Genomic DNA, 19,714 nt, shown 5'->3' with positions numbered 1-19,714 from the left:
AAAAATATCGGCTTGGTGACAGCATTGAGGCGGCGATAATCTACGGCAAAGCGGTAGGTGTTGTCTTTCTTTTTGACCATCACAACAGGTGAGTGCCACTCAGATGAACTTGGTCTAATGATTTTGGCTTCTAACATTTCCTTAATTTGACGAGAGCACTCTTTTCTTACTTCTACATTTTGTCTATAGAAGGGAAGCCTTATAGGTCTAGCATCACCAGTCTCTATTTTATGTTGATGAAGGTGTGTTTTGCCTAACTCAGACCAGTTTTGAGCAAAGACAGAGTGTTGGGTGGTAAGGAAAGCTAGAAGTTCCTGTTTTTGGGTCGGTGTGAGGTCTGAGTCAGAAATATCAAATGTAAGTTCTGATGGTGTGGGATGTTTTTCAAGTGATGGTGGTTGTAAATGCAAGTCCTGATGTGACCTATGTGTTGGGTGTGTCCTATTGGTGTCCTGATGTGACCTATGTGTTGGGGTCGACCTACTGGTGTCCTGATGTGACCTATGTGTTGGGTGTGTCCTATTGGTGTCCTGATGTGACCTATGTGCTGGGGTCGACCTACTGGTGTCCTGATGTGACCTATGTGCTGGGGTCGACCTACTGTTGTCCTGATGTGACCTATGTGCTGGGGTCGACCTACTGGTGTCCTGATGTGACCTATGCGCTGGGGTCGACCTACTGGTGTCCTGATGTGACCTATGTGCTGGGGTCGACCTACTGGTGTCCTGATGTGACCTATGTGCTGGGGTCGACCTACTGGTGTCCTGATGTGACCTATGTGCTGGGGTCGACCTACTGGTGTCCTGATGTGACCTATGTGCTGGGGTCGACCTACTGGTGTCCTGATGTGACCTATGTGTTGGGTGTGTCCTATTGGTGTCCTGATGTGACCTATGTGCTGGGGTCGACCTACTGGTGTCCTGATGTGACCTATGTGCTGGGGTCGACCTACTGGTGTCCTTATGTGACCTATGTGCTGGGGTCGACCTACTGGTGTCCTGATGTGACCTATGTGCTGGGGTCGACCTACTGGTGTCCTGATGTGACCTATTTGCTGGGGTCGACCTACTGGTGTCATACAAAATCATTCAACAACAATGATATAAAATGTCACCGATGCACTTGAGAAGAGTAGAATAACATCTAAACCTTTCTTTATATAATAAATCATTATCAATTTAAGTTAAACTCAATACAATGTCCATTACCGTTACGACGGCGTAATACAAACACATTTAAAGTTATAATTAACAACTGCATGTCTGTACTAACAATATCTGATAAAACATAATCTGTAATCATTTATCATGTACATTTTACTCATAAACATTGTGCCATTCTTGAACAGAGACCATTTTTCAATATAGGGGCGTCCTTTACCTTAAATATGGTACGCCCGTACAGTGTTGAATGTGTACTGTTATAATCCGCTGTACGGTAAATTTAACATAACAGTTATAGATGAGCCGTGATATATTTGACAAATAAATATCTCTGGACTAGTTCAGAATATTGAGTGACAAACAGCTATATAAATGAAGGCCTATGTGACTGATAATTAGAGCGCACTGAGACTGACTACGGTACGTTACGTCACAAGTAAACAATCTATCCGCGTACTAGCTGTGCAGACCAGTGTGGCGGCATGCTAATGAACCGTGACCGTTGCGTTGCTGCACAGATTCTACAGCGTTAGCCTTTATTCATTAAATCCACTGAAGTGCTTTAAACTGACAATGTAAACAACTCACTAAAATATTATAACGACTCAACTGTTAACAGGATAAATATAGAAAGTTATGCAGAATATATCTGTAAGTTTATCTGTAAGTTTGGAAATCTGAAGAACCCTGGTTCTTTACGAACTGATCTACAATACACATAGACTAAATTTCGTAGCTTCCAAATGATTGCTATTTACCGGAGATTTTCCGAATTAACAAGTTACGATAGTGAGGGACAATAGCGTATATCAAATGGAAATTATATTCCTTAGGCTTTGCTAATGCTGTACGCATTTAGTCAGAATAACTTAACGTTCAATTATTATTTCTTCTGAACATATATGCAGTCACAACGTTAACTTAGTTACCTAAAATTACAATATCTACGAAAGCAACTAGTCACAATATAAAACATATACTTGCGCTGACCTGGTTTTTGGTTTCTACAATATGCGATGGTAAAACGTCTCAACTGAAGTGAACTAATAACTCTGTCTGTCAGGCAGGAATTGTACATGAAACTGAACAGTGAATTGACGCCGGAAAGTATGGGTAGAACTAGCGCTTCATGTTATTCAACATTTTCCATTATATTTGAAAAGACGAATTCTACACATATGAATATTACAATCAGTGCCAGAGTGGCGACTTAAACACATTCTCACAGCGTGCAACCTGCACATATTCTAAATTACAGAACGCACGTATATACATTGTTAACGAAAAACTTCCAGGACACATATTGCGATAGTTTTAAAAAAAATAATAGAAGCCTAACTTGTAAACCATATCTGTCATACAACCGAATTGTGTGTTTAAGTTATAACTATGAAAGTCTTACAAAGTGACGGCATACAGATCTTACAAAGTGTCGGCATACAGACCTACAAAGTGACGGCATACAGAACTACCGTAGTAATGATACCAAATTACATTAATCATAACCACGCGGCCAAGGTACAAGATTAGAACATGACTTTGATAAAGTGCAGAACTAGGTTCATTATTCAAGTAAGGCGCATTTTAAGCAAAAATATGAAAAGAGCAAAGTATAAAGTAACTATGGCTTACCTTGATACAAACAGAAGGGTTCCAGGGTCAGACTGATGTATGTTTCAGACCCTGGTGCTTATATAGCTGAACCCTCTGCTTGTAGGTATAACCAGTTTCCCTAAAATGGAGACGACGCTTTGTCTATCTTTTGAAAAGTTATGGCATCGAGATATTACTCAATTTTGGCAGATAGCTTTCGAGATTCTAATTGCTTTGGCCGTGTGTTGTCGGAAAAGTTGAGTAATAACCAGTAATGTACGTGGTTAAGCCTCCACATCTACATCTGTGTAATTTGACAGCGTGTACAGGCGTGAATATTTGACCATTAAGTTGTGGTCGGATCGGTCAGTACAAACACTGGAGTGTATACTCCATCAGGCTTTTAACGGCATGGGGTGATGCCAGTAGCATAGACAGCTGTCAGTTACGCAAGTTACCGATAACAAGCCTGCTACAACGTGAATACTTTAACAAAATGTATGAAATATAACATTGACTTTGGTGAGAAATATCTGAATAATTTTAGGTAAGAATATGCACATTTTTGCAACTGTTATAACTCGAACAGATCTTTGCAGATACATGAGACAGATCTTGAAGTGGTTCCTTTTGCTGTTTACATACATATAGCATTTCTATTTTTGATGACTTCCATGGATACGATTCAAACTTCATCTAAGAAAACATCAAGTAACTGTCAGATGAATTGTTCTTTCAAATATGTGGGGGCCGGGTCGATATGTTACCTTGTGATGACCCTTGTTTTATTTGTCATTCCCATGTGGAAATCGCTGAAATGCCAAGAAGTGAAACTGTAAGTTGTCGCAACATGATGAATCATGGATCATTCCAGAATGCTAATAAAGAAATAATATGGGAAAGATTGCATTTGAAAAAAAAGTCAGATAATTTACTGAAGGCCACAAGGGCCTGCAAATGTTTGAAAATGATAGCCCGATACAATAACAACCAGCTCGGGGCCTCTGGGTCGGCGACTATTTCAAACGCTGTTTCAGGCATACTTCTTGTCCCTTTGGGGGATTAATATCAGATGTGATAAACATAGTATATATACCAGAATGTACAGGAAGCCAGAGATGTACATGTATATAAAGTCAATCACTGATGGCTGATTGAACATGGTTATAAAATCAATGATAATAGGGATGAAATAAAGCCAGTTGACGCAAACAATGAGGATGACGAGATATGAAGGCAGCAGAGTGATATAGCTAAAGAAATGACAGTTAGATTTACCGGAAGCCAGAGTTGTATATGTATGTACAATGAGGACAAATAAAAACGCAGTAATAAAAACCATGGTGTTAAGGAGATGTGAACACAACACATTGATATACAGCTAATTAAGTGGAAATAGAGGCGGCTTTCGTAATGTTCACGGCACTAGTGAGGTATACACCTTGATATCTATTAATCTTTGGGGTTAATCTCCAGATGTTCATGGCTTCTAGTTTGCAACAATTGTGAACATTCAGTGTTTCCGAGAACCGGTAATTACCGTTTTTTTAATTGATAAAAAGTTTGACATACCAGTAATTTCTAGGGCCGTTGGTACAGTCTACCGATAAATATAAGGCTGTTCAAATTGTAATAAAACCGTCAAAGGCATTAATTCACTGTTGAGTTAAAAATGGGGAATAAAAAGTTAATTTTTACTACGCACCGTTTATGCATCATTCTGTTGTCCTTCGCAAAAATGATAGTCCCGTACCTATTTCTAGACTAAAATACGGCAGCAAATATATTGGCAAAATGTGATAGACTGAAAACTCATTCATTACCGCACCAAGCATATGATGGAAAAGCATGACTATACGATCATTCCCAGTAGGTTAAACATGTCAGCCGAAAAACAAATGACCCTGCCGTCTTTTTTCAGTTCTTGGTGTAATAGTCCTTCATGAAAACCTGGACCTCCTAAGGACAATGACAACAGTGGGCCTCAAACTCAACAGCGTTGATGATAGGTCAGTCTGGTCTTTACAGGAAGAGGAATAAATTTATTGATCATCAATAGTGAGTTCACTAATAAGAAGGTTTCCAACTGATTCTTTAGATGTGATTCATGCATAAGATGAAGTTCTGAATCCAGGGCGGTATCCCAATTCCAGAGAAGAGTTGTCAGGACACGGGGGAGATTCCCTCAACATTCTTGCTGAACATTACGGCTGTGATTGGTCAGAGCGAGCAAAGAGGGATTTCTCCCAACTTAAACAATGCTTGAGCGTCATAGGAGTCCCGTCCTTTGAGAAAGCATGTGCCATGATGATCCAATATTATTCAGACATGTTTTAGGCTTTGGCACAAACTGCGCTCATCATCTCTATATCGAGTGCCGGTGGAGCGGGGATTTAGCCTGCAAACTCAAATGCATTCAGCCAGTCGTAATCGTCACAGCAAAAGCAGGCTCAACAATCTCATGATGTTGAACTGGCATGTGGAGGATACTGACCAACGATTCAAACACGCTGTCTCAATCTTCAGAAATAAAAAAACCCGGAAAATCTAGACTAAGTACTGTGTTTATATTTTACAACAGTATATGTACCAGTGAAATTAGCACTGCCAGTACAGCGTATCGGCAGTTTTAAAACCCAGCAGAAACACTGACATTATTCATTGATTGAAAGATCCCGTCACCCCACACCCAGGACAAGGCAGTTTTCATTTCGTACCTGTCTGTGGGCTACTAGATCATTTCTGCTTGCGGCTTCAAACTGCAAATAACATGGATTTCATATCATGTCTTCTGAAAATGTAGCTATTAAATTTCAGGATGATAATAATGTAGAGTTATCTTTCTTTGCTATTTATCACTTCTAAAAAAAAAAGTCCAGTAAGGAAGGATAACAATATATAGTTGAACAACTTGATTGCTATGAGAGCGACGTTTCACTAACACATATCAAGAAAGTGAGGTTATTAAGAAAGTAAGAGTGTTAGAACCTACACTGAAATGTTGCTCTCAAAGCAATAAAGAAGGTGTTCATCCATATATTATCCTTCCTTGCTGCCCAGCTTTTAAATGAGTCTGAAAGACGATGTCAAGTACAATGTTGATTTATTTCTTCATTATTACAACATCGTGATCATGTCATAAAAATCAGAAAAATTAGACAGGTTACTTTTTAAAGTCACTTGCCCTGTGACACTTGATACTATACAAAGTTTAGTGTCCAAGGAGTATACTGTTGTTTTGTCTGGCACAAAGGATGTCGAGAGATTCGTAAGGTATATTGGTGAATAAGTCAACAACATCGTAACTTACCATTCTCCATGACATGGTTGCTAGCGAAGAAGATGAATCATTAATGAAGGACTTGCCTTCTAAGTTCTTTGCCTTACTTGCTGGGAAATTGTGCAGGTTTTTGTTGTGAATATTAACAGTGGCATGAGCACAGGGAGATTGATAATTGATAGGATTTAGGCTATTGAATATAGAGTCACTTATTTCCTTCTTCTTGTGGAGGGTCTTCAGGGTTTTCTGTTGTTGTAGTTCGAACTTTGTTGTGGGATCATTTGGGAGGATTTTGTAGGCCGAGGTGTCACTCAGCCTGGTGTTGACCAGATTCAGAAAATCGGGGTTATCCATAACTACTGATGATTTGCCTTTGTTTGTCACAGAATTCTTTGATTTCCAGTTAGTTGGCTATTAGACTAGTGGTGGTAATCATATGTCAAAATGTGTTGAGCAATAAAAACTCTTTGCTCTCGTCACCACGGAAAAAATGATAATGGAATCCCTCTGATCTATATATAGAAGTCACCCAAAGTAACCTTGACATGGTGATGTTCCACGGTTCTGATCACAGTGATTGGTTGAGAAACAGATTCACAACAACTCGTGTCCTCCCTGTCTGGTGGACGACCAGTTACGACTGACTTTTAGAGCACGTGTCAAATTGCAGCTCAAAAGCAGAAGACACTGTCCCATTTCTTGGTATGGGTCAAGCTCATTCGCCGAAATACAAGGCTAACGAAAGTAAGGAGTAAGGAAGCAGCTGGTGACAGTAGTAATAGCAGTGATGACTGGTTTCACAAATTTCACTGGTTACATAAAAAACGATTAGAAAGTGAGACTTCAAATGTTTTGCGAAATATTGACAAAAAAAAGCAGCTTTGACAGCGATAGACATCATGAGTTTTATTTATTTTTTTTTATTTTTTCCTTTGTTTTTGTTATGGGGTGGGAATGGGGTTATCAAGATCAGGTTATAGTACAGTACTGATGGAAATTGTAACGAACCTGAAAAAAATTCATTGTCGTCAGTACACTATAACGGGGGTTTCAAAAGTTGTTGGAAACACTGGATCCGGACTTTCTGTAGGAGGTCTGGGTTGAAAGTTCTAAGTAGCCCTGAAACGCTGTGTTATACAATAAAGAAGAATTTGTTATCCATATACTTGTCTTTGGTATTCGCCAACTTCTAAATGCCTCTCAAGAGTTTCAAGCCGAAATTAATTCTCTTTATTTCTTCGCTATATATGAAGTTTAATAGCTCAAAGGTTGTTTATTATTATAAACAACAAACGACATCACCAACTCATCCACACAAAAACATGTTTGTACACCTGCAAAATTGTCAGTACATCTCTACTTGCAACGTGAGGTGTAACTACACCCACACTCCCTAAATTACCTGGAGCCTTGTACCCTGTGGCGTTCATAACAGTATATTTAATTTTTCTCTTTTGTTACCTGCTAATGTTCCAAATATTTTTGCTGTCCTTTATTGTTGTCAAATATGTTGTGGAATAATATGTGAATTGTAATTGACTGGAACTGTTCACGTGTGATGTATTGGCGGTAACTGTTACATGGCGATAACTGTTCACTAGCCAGTATCACCTAACCAGTCAACATATTTCATGATTATTGCTCTTCGTGATGATTATATTTGTAGAAATATTCTTTATTTATCAATGTCATGACTACAATTAAAATATTTTATCGTTTTTTTTCGATGTTCATTCGATATTTTGGGGGACTAGACAGTACCAACAGCCTGTCTTTAGACAACAATAAGGTCATTATTCAACATTTATTCTTTTCAATTCATTTGTTATATCATGAAACTATTTTGTAGATGCCCAGGAGATAGAAAGTTTTGATTGGAAGTCGTCGGAAGGGCTACTCAAAGAGAGGTCCAAAACATCAAGGCGTCAGTTCTTCCTTTATCTGCGACCATTCCTAGTCATCATTTCAGTTAACTGTACTTGCAGGTACGCAATAATGGAAGTAAGATATTCGCAAGTCAAACGTCTGTTTTAAGTGATTATGCACACCAAAGATGCGCTTTCATGGAGAATAATGTGAATTTAGTCTTTGTAATTTGTGATATCTGTATATTTTTATTATGTTGGTATTTGTATATCTAGTCCCTACAGGAATAACTAACAATTTCAAAGGACATGTTTTATCCCCAAGAATGAAATATGTTTGTTTTCTTTTGTAAAAAGGTTGTAGTGTAAATGATATAGTGCAATATTCCCATCCAGAATAAACAAATTTACTTTGACTACCAACTATTGGATAATTTTACCACGTATTTAGGACACGTACACTTTTTTCCTCAGCTGTCAGTATATTTTTGTATGCCTTTTTCAGTTCAAGAGAAGTACTATGGAACAGAGCATGGAAGTCCTTCTTCATTGACATCACTGCTGAACCCATAGATATAACATGCCTGGAACAGGCAATAGATTCTGGTGTTTGCTCGGCTGATGAATTCTTTGTCATTTTGGACACAGTTAACCAGTATCATCCAGATATCAATGTAGATGAATTTGTTGATTGTATCCTGCAATATCAGATGTACCAACAGTATTTAACATTGAAAAACTAGCTGTTTCAACATTCATATAAACTTGGTAATTTCACAATTCTAAGAAACAAGCGAGAAGAAGTTGATATTGTGCAGTGTTATAATAGTGATTTAGCCTTAGTTCACATTTCTGTTGTCATCAGGCCATCATTTGCAGCAACAGTATATGCACATTGACATCATATTGGCCCAAATCATGAATTCTGGGTTGGGTTACCTGGATTTTTTCCACTCTTGGAGATGTGAAGAAACTTTTGTCAAAACTGTCTGCATACCATGTTTGTGTGTGGAATTATCAAGACAGATTCAAACACTTGATTCCAGTTGGTGCTGGCTCAAGTGAAGGAACTACTTTGACTACATCCGCTAACAGAGAAGGAGATTTTGGAGCCAGCATTAATGGAATTGCATATTCTTCCACCATCAGATCTCAAAAGTGTCAATTCCTGGTTTCTACGAGAGAACGTTGTAGCCACTGCTGTAAATACAGAGCCACACTACGAGCAAATGACAGACGAGTCAGCCTTTCTCAGAAACAAACAAAACAGAAAGTAAATGCAATCAGGCACACAACACACAAGAACATGTCTAAGAAGGAAATTATAGAAAAATACCAAATAATGAAAAGCTGTCGAAATTCCATTCAGCTTGAAATGGAGCGATTAACGAAAACAGTCAGCAAGACTATTACCCAGTAAGGTCTACCCAGAGTAGGAGTCGAAAGGCCTGAGGAGACCCCAGCTAGTCAGGCTTCATTTAGTAAAAGGACACAGTATGGCATTTACATTCCCTTCGATGTTCACTTGACCCCCATCCCAGATATTCTGAACATTTGTAAGAAGCCAAGTCCAGGAGTTAAAAAAGTCAGTTTTCATTTCGGACAGTCAAATAATGGTATCTTACTTGTCCGCGGACTGCTAGATAATTTCCGCTTGCAGGTTTAAGCAGAAAGTAAACTTGGATTTCATTTCATATCTGCTCAAAATATGGCTATTGAATTTTGCAAATATATCAAAGTTGGGTTATGTTTCTTGGCCATTTATCACTTTTCGATAAATAATCCAGTAAACATTAACATGAAATAGCATGTTGATTTATTCTTTCTTTATTTCAACATAATGATTATGTCATAATAATCAGGCAAGTGGACAATTAGTCAGGACAAGTTACTTCTTACAGCAACTTGCCCTGTGGCAAGTGGCTTTTAAAAATGTTTTGAACCCCTGCAGACACTTTAGTCAACTGGTGGTCTATGTTGATTTGCCACAAATGTCAATGATTTTCACTCTCTGTTGAGAGGAGAGTATTACTGGCAGTAAACCACAACTGACAAATACTATGTTAGCTCTCGGGATCTGTGGTATTTCGTAAGAGACCTGAAATACCTGTATGCAGCCTTTGCCATGAGGGATATATGTGCTGACTTTTTATATCTCATAAGTTATGCCCTTTGCTTTGTGCAGGTTTTTTTTATTTAGAAAGCATTGGATTGGAGCTGCTGTATGTGAGCTGCGATGGAGCATCAGCACACTGAAAGGTCCACGAATATCTGTACATTGCAGAGAAGAATGTATGCGGTTCATCATGCTTGTCACGGGTGTAGAATTTGTTTTCACTCAATGATTTAACCATAAATTTGAGAGAGGCATAAGGGCTCAAGTGACATATATATGTATATGATGCAATACACAAATACCCATATGATAACAATGGTAATATGTAATTTATTATTTTGTTGCACATGTTCATTTAGAACGAATGTCACGGGCCCACCATATTTTTCCACTTGTTGCTGATGAGTATTCTGCTATGTAGTTTCTGATATGATTGGGTGCTTCACATGGGCAAACAATTTCAAATGGAAACCTTGTTTTTCATTGCCTGAAAATCTACACAGAAACATTGATAGCTACACCACTATGATGAAAGATTTTAGGTCGGTGCGTAATAAAGTTCCATGTGTATACAATGGTGGAAGAAGAGATATCTCAAATTGATTTGTTTGTTTGTTTTAAAACCTTATATATGTACCACATACTTTAAAGAGATGCAGACCCTGAATTCAAACTATACTCATGGGAAAAAATTAAGGGAACGCGTGTTCCTTAGGGCAATTTAAAATTTCTGTTTACTAACTTCAGCGCCGTGTATTATCGTTTTCGTGAAGAACAGTTCACTCAAACTCACCATAATGCTTTCCATGCACGTGCACTACACGCTCCTGAAGTTACATGCACGTAGATTTACACGTTACACGTATGTGCACTGTCAAACAACGATTAGAAACATTGTTAACATGGCGAGACAGTACTTAACTTTGACACAGAAATGGGAGGCAATTGGCATGGTTAATGGTGGAAGCTCATTACGACAGGTTGCAACAACTTTTCACAAGTCTGTTAGCGTGATATCCAGACTTCGGAATCTCTACAGAGCGACTGGTGACGTCAAAATGAGGCGTGGTCGGGGACGGAAAAAGAAAACCACCCCACGGGATGACCGCACCCTAGGCCTTATTGCTCTGCGAGACAGGTTCAAATCCTCCTCCAAAATCAATACTGAATTCAGGCGAAGAACAAACGTCAGAATTTGTTCACGTACAGTGCGTAATCGTCTTAAATCGGCTGGTCTAAAAAGCCGCCGTCCATTGGTTGGAATCAACATGACTGAGCAATACAAGCGCTTGAGACTGCAGTGGGCACGGAACCATGGAGGAAGAACCGTACGTCAATGGAGAAACACCATGTTTAGTGACGAGAGCAGACTAGACCATAATGACGGTTGAATTCGAGTTTGCAGACGCGTTGGGGAACGTCACAGTGCCTGCACCATCAAACAGCATGATCGTTATGGAGGGGGCCATCAATATGGTCTTGCGAATTCATTCACAGTGACACAGGCTAGGGTGTGAGAACTGTTTATTGGTCGAGTAAAACTGATGACAAACTGACACCCCTATGATTCCCACGGGGGTGTTGTCCTGGCGTCTGACCAATAATATCTGGTATCGACCCTTTTAATACACTGTCCGGAGAGTCTGTATGATCCAAATGTCCATGTGCAAGTGATAAGAAAAAAGCATGTGGAAACAAAGGGTTGGGATGTAGGACACCTAATTCAAAACCAGCCAATGACTGAAATATTCAAGCTTACACTTTGATTGCTAGCTGTACTACCCGACAGTGAAATGGACTTACCCAATGAAATAACTTAACAAAAGAAATGAGCGTTAATGATATTACTTTACTTACAACTGCTGAAATATCTTACGCAGCCTGAAATGAGAGATTTAATTATTATAAATCAGTAATGCTGACTGGTTCATATACCTGAAATTGATACACCAAATGGTAATTAATTACTGTATAGCCTGAAATATACAAATGACATTATTTTGAGCATACTAAAGTAAAACAACTGAATGATAAAACATAATCACTATATACACAACTCTACCACATACTTCCCCCCTTTAGGACTAAATGATGTCCTCATCATTTGCCGGAGATTAAGTGGAGAAGGGTGTCTTGAACATGCGTAGAATCATTTGTTAGAATCCCACTCAGCATCAATGAGGTGAGGTACTCCGCCCTGGACTTCCAGTCAGGTTTTAGTACAGCCGCTGACATCACATACTCATTACTGCTCATCCACTGTGGTCTACTCCTAGAGCGATTGGATCTCCTAGGACAAGGCACTGGTGGTGTTACTGATCTTTCTTGAGGTACACTAATATCTTGTGTTACAGGTTCGGAAGATAAATCCAAAGTTTCAGATATTGCGTCCTCCTGTAATGTTGGAGCTGCATCAAACTCACTGGTGGGACCCTCAAGTACCGCAGACGTTTCCATAGCCTGATCTAGTTCAGGAGCAACTTCCTCTGACTGATCCACTGCATCTTCGTCATCCACAGCAGCACTATCTGTCTCTGCCTCTGCCTCAGCTGGCCTATCAGCTACATCTGCAGCTGAAACTGACGGCTCGGATGAAGAAATGGGGACGAGTTCAAGATCATCATCTTCACTCTCAGCAGTACTTGGGTTAATACTAGTTGATACTGTTTGTCTTGTAAATTGTGTACACGATCACCGACATCTAATACAGCTGCTCTAGCTCTCAGATCATAAAAGGACTTCTGTTGAGATTGAGATTCGCTGGCTTTTCTAGCGGCTATCTCGTAAGCATTACGCAGTTTTCCTTGGAGGGTCTTGGTGTACTTGAGCATCGATGTTGAGATGACAGACTCCATGTCGAGTCCAAATGCCAGATCAATAGGAAGTCTAGGGTGACGTCCGAACATTAGATAGAAAGGGGCGTATCCCGTTGTTTCATGCCGTGTACAGTTATATGCATGTACTAATGGTGCAACGTGTGTCTTCCAGTCCTTCTTGGATTCAGGTTCAAGTGTGCCCAGCATATTACATAATGTCCGATTGAATCTTTCACACATGCCATTACCCATAGGATGGTAAGGTGTTGTGGAGGATTTGTCGATCCTCAGGATCTGGCAAAGTTCGGTCATGACCTTGCCAACAAAGTTGGCTCCCTTGTCCGAATGAATCCTTTTTGGCAACCCGTAGTGGACCACAAAGTTGTTGAAAAATAACTCTGCTGTGGTTCTGGCTGAAGTATTCTTTGACGGATATGCCTGTGCATAACGAGTGAAGTGGTCCGTTACCACAAGAACATACTGGTGACCGCCTGTAGAGGGTTCTAGTGCCAAGAAATCCATACATACTAGTTCAAGTGGCTGAGATGTTGTGATGCTAACTAGAGGTGCACGGGCTGAGGTGGAGGACTTGCGCTTCATGCATCTGCCACAAGATTCTATATGAACTTCAACATCCTTGTTCATACCAGGCCAGTAAAATCGTTCTTTGAGTAGTGAAAGCGTCCTGTCTCTGCCTGGGTGTCCAACATTTTCATGAAGACTCCTTAAAGCTGCAGCTCGACACCTTGAAGGGAGTACAAGTCGCTTCTGTTCAATTCCATCTTGTTTGACAACACGGTAGAGAACACTCTTATGGATCCTGAAGTAGTCAAAGTTCTTTAACAATATTGTCATCTCCGAGTTCCCAATATATGACCTTCTGTCTGGCTTGACTTGGTTCTCCAGTCCCTCTATGATAGCTGCAAGGCAAGGGTCTCTGGCTTGTGCATGGCTCCAATCTTTAGCATTCATGTTACACTGCTGTTCATCAATGTTGATTTCTTTCTCCTGTATCACATCTGTGGACATACAGAGACTTTCTATCATGCTGTCTACATTGATCACTCCACAGATAGCACGTACAGAATCTGCTGTGATTTGATCCACTTCTGCATCATCTCCATTTGCAGGTAACCGTGACAAAGTGTCAGCATCTACATTCTCCTTCCCTGGTCTGTACTTGATGCTAAAGTTGTAGCTGGCCAAGGCTGCCAACCAGCGATGTCCTGTGGCATCAAGTCGAGCTGTAGTTAGTACGTACGTCAGTGGATTATTATCGGTCACCACAACAAAATCATTACCATACAGGTAGTCGTGGAACTTATCAGAGATAGCCCACTTCAGACATAAAAACTCTAGTTTGTGCGCTGAGTAGTTCTTCTCTGAACGGTTCAATCCCCTACTTGCATAAGCAATGACCTTCAAATGACCTTCCTGTTCCTGGTATAGAACTGCACCAAGACCTTGCGTACTAGCATCGGTATGAAGTTCGAAAGGCTTGGAGAAATCGACGTAACCAAGTACCGGTGGTGTTGATAATCTCATCTTTAATTCATTGAAAGCTCTGTCCTGCAATTGTCCCCATGTCCAGTCCTGCTTGACAAGCTTTTGGCCCCTTGACTTCTTGGGAGTAGTGCTTGGAAGTAGTTCTGATAGGGGCTTGGCAATTTTTTAAAAATCCTTGACAAACTTTCTGTAATAGCCTGCAAAACCTAGGAATTGTCGAACTTGTTCTGGTGTAGTTGGCACAGGCCAGTCACGAATTTTAGTGATCTTTTCAGGATCTGCTTCAATGCCTTGTGCAGAAACAATGTACCCAACATATTTAACTTTCCTTTTGAAAAACTTACATTTTCGTGGGGCAAGTTTAAGTCCACATTCCTGCAGCCGCTGAAAGACACGTTTGAGCCTCTCGACATGTTCCTCATATGTTCTGGAGAAAATGATCAAGTCATCTATGTAGACGAGACATATGTTCAAGTGCAAGCCTTCTAAACACTTCTCCATTAGTCTCTGATAGGTTGCTGGAGCATTGGACAATCCAAAGGGCATTCGGTTGTACTCGAAAAACCCTAATGGACCTACGGTGAATGCAGTTCTTTGCTTATGATCTTCCTCAAGTTCCACCTGGTGGTAGCCACTCTTCATGTCAAGGACAGAAAAATAGGTCATACCACCTAAACAATCGAGCATTTCCTCAATCCTGGGTAGTGCGTAAGAATCCTTAATGGTCCGACGATTCAGTTGTCTAAAGTCAATGCACATCCTCAGCTGTCCATTTTTCTTCTTAGCTAGGACTACATTGGATGCCCATGGACTATGTGAAGGTCGTATTACACCTGCAGATAGCAAATCCTGTAGATGACTTCTTACTTCATCAAACATCGCTGGGGGGATACGGCGGTGTCTCTGTTTAAAAGGGGTGATGTCATCAAGATCAATGCGATGCCGCACTTGGGTTGAGTGACCTAAGTCATGATCTGAGGTAGAAAAGATGTCCTTGAATTTAAGTATGGTGTCTATTCCTTCAGCAATTTGATCACGTGTTAACCCTTCCTTGTCCATCTCAATCTGATTTAGCAATAGGTCAGAGTCTACAGGGCGTCCAGGTGGTAAATCCTGAATTGTGACTGGTTGCAGCTCACACAAAATAGCTCGAGTTGGAATGACAATGGCCTTGGTGGTGACATTGGAAACATGCACATCTATGGTATCTTGTCCTTGAGGATTGTATTTAACAATAGTAGGGGCAATGTCAAGATCCTTGGGTAGGGCAGAATTATCAGTTGGTTGTAGCAGTGCACATACCTGAGGGTATGCCAGTCCTTTATTGAGTTGCCCCTTGATAACTGCAGTGCCGTTACTAGGGATGACAGTGCTCTGATGTTCTGCACTCCTAATCAAGGCAAGTTTCCCATGGTTTCTCATTAATTCCTTCTCATGTAACACTATACTTCGGAATGCCAAATACCAAGGGGTATGCAAATTAGCTTTCTGTAAAAACCTAACTCCATTTTGGTTTTTGCATACTTCAAGAAGATGTGACAACACATTTGTACCTAATAAGGCGGGCACCTTACCATTGTATCTTGTATCAGATACCACAAGAAAAAGACATGGCACAGGGTCCTCATTAATGCCACCTCCAGGAGTCCTAACTGAAACCTCTATGAATCCCTGATATTGGAGTTGCTCGCCCCCAGCACATTCAATGTCTAATAAATCCTGAAAAGACTGTAAAGCAATATGGGAAAGATGTTTCTCATAAAAAGATTGAGACAGTATTGATACAGTTGCTCCTGTGTCAAGAAGGGCGCGAACAGGAATGTCCTCAATGTAGACTTCCACTTCGTTTGAAGTTCCAACTAGTCCTTGTGGTGGTCGCTTGTGTATGGGGCGTTGACAGGTGCCTAATGGTAACCCCTCCCCATAGGCCCGGGCAAGTTTAAAGGTCGCCTCTGATGATCCAATAAGATGCGACAACCATAAGCTAAATGGCCGGGGTATCCACATCTGTAGCAGATAGGTGTGTTTCTTCCCTGAGGCTGTGTGCTATCCCACTGTGATGTTGAACGTCTACCTGACGACTGAGATTGTTGTAAGCTGGGGTGCTGATAGTGTGGTGCAGCTGCACCATGTTGAACATCCCCTGATTGCTCTCTGCTCCAAGAGGTATTTTGTCCAAACTGTTTACCCCGTCCACGCTTAGGTTCTCTGCCTCTTCCCCTCCATGTATGACTCTGGAGCTGCCTGTCATCATAGCTCTCTAGACTGGGCTGTGTAAATGACTGACTCTGGTATACATGAGCTGATATCTCTGTCTGTTGCTCTTTAATCTTAGAAATTTCTGCTTTCAAGTCCTTCATCATGCCCTTCAGTTCCAAAAGGTCTCGATCTTTGTCAGTCTCAGTGGTTGTGGCCATCTTGACTGTTGCTGACTTGGGCTTGCTCTTAGTTGTGTCTTGTTTTCCACGGTGCAGATCAAATTCAAGTTCTCGAAGACATAGTCTTAAGTCATCAAAATTGGATATGGCATCATATTTGTATCCTGCTAGAGTCTTAAGAGATGAGTGTAAACCATCCCAAAGTCGTGACCTCAGCATCTCATCCTGTTCCTCCCTTGAGATATTCTTCAGTTCAGTAAGCTGGAATAATAGCCTCTCCAACCTACAACTCCAGGCAGCCACATCTTCATCATCCCGCTGACTGGTACTGTAGAACTCGGATAGCAGGGATGAACTGCTACGTAGTGTTCCAAAGGCACTCCTTAGTTTTGACAACAACTCAGCTGTGGTTGCTTTGTGACCTAACTTCATAGAAACTAAGGCTGCTTCTCCCTTAAGGGATTTACGAATGGCTTGCAGTACTACATCTGTGCTGTATGTCTTACTCTCTAGCAGGCAGTCCACCTCGTATCTCCAAAGGTCATACTCTGTGTCCTTGCCATGTTCTCCACTGAATAATGGCAGTCTGGGGAAATGTTGGTATGACACGGATGTTGGATTACTGTGGCTTGTGGACGGTGGTGACGTGGTGCCTGGGTCTTCCACCTTGATAGAGATACCTTCTTGCTGCGACATTCCATGCATCCATGCCTTTAAATCCTCTGGAGTATCATCTTTAGGATGCATCCCCATTTTCTTAAACAATTGAACCATGTTACCCAATTCTTCTTTACTGAGTTCCATAGTGATGGAAGACAATGAATCCGAAGACAAATGTGTACTTCGAATAACAAATCAGAAGAAGAAAAAAGAAACCAATGTGGCGCGAGCGCTGTTGTAATGCTTGTGACTAGGTATATGGTTGACTAAATGACTATATGTTTGACTATTGAAGAATCAAATGCACATGGATAAGAGTAGAGTTATGAAGTATGCACTAACAGCTGAAAAACGAAATGCATGACAGCAAAGCAGGCATGGTATCATACAAAGTGAAACAGCAGGTTCATCTGAGTTGATCACCTAAAAAAAATTTATTAAAATGTGGCAATAGAACTTGTACTAAAGTACGGGAGAAAATACAGTTCAACCACGCAACACGAATGAAAGATGAACACAAACCAATGTTGATTTGCAGTAACTCTGACGACCACACAAGTAGGACACTACTGTATCCACCAGTTATACCCAAGGGTGCATGGGTAAGTGCAAGGTGCCGTGGGAGTGCAGGGGGGATGGAACATAGTCAGTCACGCAGTCAATATAAGTTTATTGATAATCTGTTTTGGGTATGATTATTGCATCACACCTAGGGTTAATGCCTACACACTTGACTGACTAAACAAAACTTTAAATTCTATTAAAGCCTATGATACACAAAGCACGCCAATCACACACATCACAACGAAATACCATGAGGCATAATTTGTATCCATCAGGGTACATATGGTCATCGCTAACAAATGAGTTCAGTTGACCTTCAGTTAATGACTCAGCTAAATAATGACAAATAAACTGAGTTGAAAATACAGAAAATTGTTACAGCAGGAATGACACCGCAGTGTACAGTCAGTAACTAAGTATGACAGGGAAAACCATTTGAAATTTTACAGAATATTGGATGCATCCACGAAAATTAAATACCTGAATACATGCCGGCCAGGGAATACACACGCATGTGATGAGACAAAACATACATCAATTGCTTCGTAGCTAGCTATGGAATCAGTCCATGATTGAATTAATCTAGGTGCAAGTTGGTCAAAGTGCTCACTTTATAGTTACCACGTATTGACGTGTATATGCAGTCTCTCAATGCATGGATCACTTGGATTGTCACTTGATAACTGAGTTGATCACTGGGCTTGTCACTCACTCAAACATCAGTCTTCAACAGTTCCTCACTGGGGGCTCCATTGTTACAGCCATCAATATGGTCTTGCGAATTCATTCACAGTGACACAGGCTAGGGTGTGAGAACTGTTTATTGGTCGAGTAAAACTGATGACAAACTGACACCCCTATGATTCCCACGGGGGTGTTGTCCTGGCGTCTGACCAATAATATCTGGTATCGACCCTTTTAATACACTGTCCGGAGAGTCTGTATGATCCAAATGTCCATGTGCAAGTGATAAGAAAAAAGCATGTGGAAACAAAGGGTTGGGATGTAGGACACCTAATTCAAAACCAGCCAATGACTGAAATATTCAAGCTTACACTTTGATTGCTAGCTGTACTACCCGACAGTGAAATGGACTTACCCAATGAAATAACTTAACAAAAGAAATGAGCGTTAATGATATTACTTTACTTACAACTGCTGAAATATCTTACGCAGCCTGAAATGAGAGATTTAATTATTATAAATCAGTAATGCTGACTGGTTCATATACCTGAAATTGATACACCAAATGGTAATTAATTACTGTATAGCCTGAAATATACAAATGACATTATTTTGAGCATACTAAAGTAAAACAGCTGAATGATAAAACATAATCACTATATACACAACTCTACCACACTGTTATGGTGTGGGGCGGGTTTACCTTTAACCACAAAACAGGTGTTGTGCGTGTTGATGGCGGGATAACAGGTGTACGATATCATGACGAGATCTTGTGGCCCGATTGTGATCCCCTTTGCGCGTACAGCAGGTCGAATGTTCGAGTTCCAGCATGACAATGCGCGCCCTCACGTCGCTCATGTTTGTCGGGACAGACTGGGGGCTGCAGTTGTCCGAGTGTTGCAATGGCCGGCTAAAAGTCCTGACCTTAACCCCATCGAACATCTTTGAGATGTTCTTGGCCGCAATCTTCGGGACAGACCTGTTCAACCCAACAATTTGGATGAACTTTTCGTGGCTCTCCAGGAAGAATGGCGTAGAATTCCGATTGGTACCAAACGTACACACACTCGCAGCATGCCACGACGA

The 19,714-nt window shown here is 40.7% G+C and overlaps 1 protein-coding gene and 1 pseudogene across 1 annotated transcript; one reads left to right on the top strand and one right to left on the bottom strand.

Annotated features, from left to right (window-relative positions):
* Nucleotides 1-391: 391 nt before the first annotated feature.
* LOC137280919 (uncharacterized) lies at nt 392-9,321 on the top strand (annotated as a pseudogene).
* A 6,922-nt stretch (nt 9,322-16,243) lies between these two features.
* Nucleotides 16,244-17,521, bottom strand: LOC137280918 (uncharacterized). Its single transcript, XM_067812104.1, has one exon. It carries the CDS (start codon nt 17,519-17,521, stop codon nt 16,244-16,246), a length of 1,278 nt encoding a protein of 425 aa, XP_067668205.1.
* Nucleotides 17,522-19,714: the final 2,193 nt, after the last annotated feature.

This window comes from Haliotis asinina, chromosome 4, assembly GCF_037392515.1.
Source record: "Haliotis asinina isolate JCU_RB_2024 chromosome 4, JCU_Hal_asi_v2, whole genome shotgun sequence".
Classification (NCBI taxonomy): domain Eukaryota; kingdom Metazoa; phylum Mollusca; class Gastropoda; order Lepetellida; family Haliotidae; genus Haliotis; species Haliotis asinina.
Note: the sequence above shows the minus strand (reverse complement) of the source record. Positions and strands in the feature narration are given on the sequence as shown.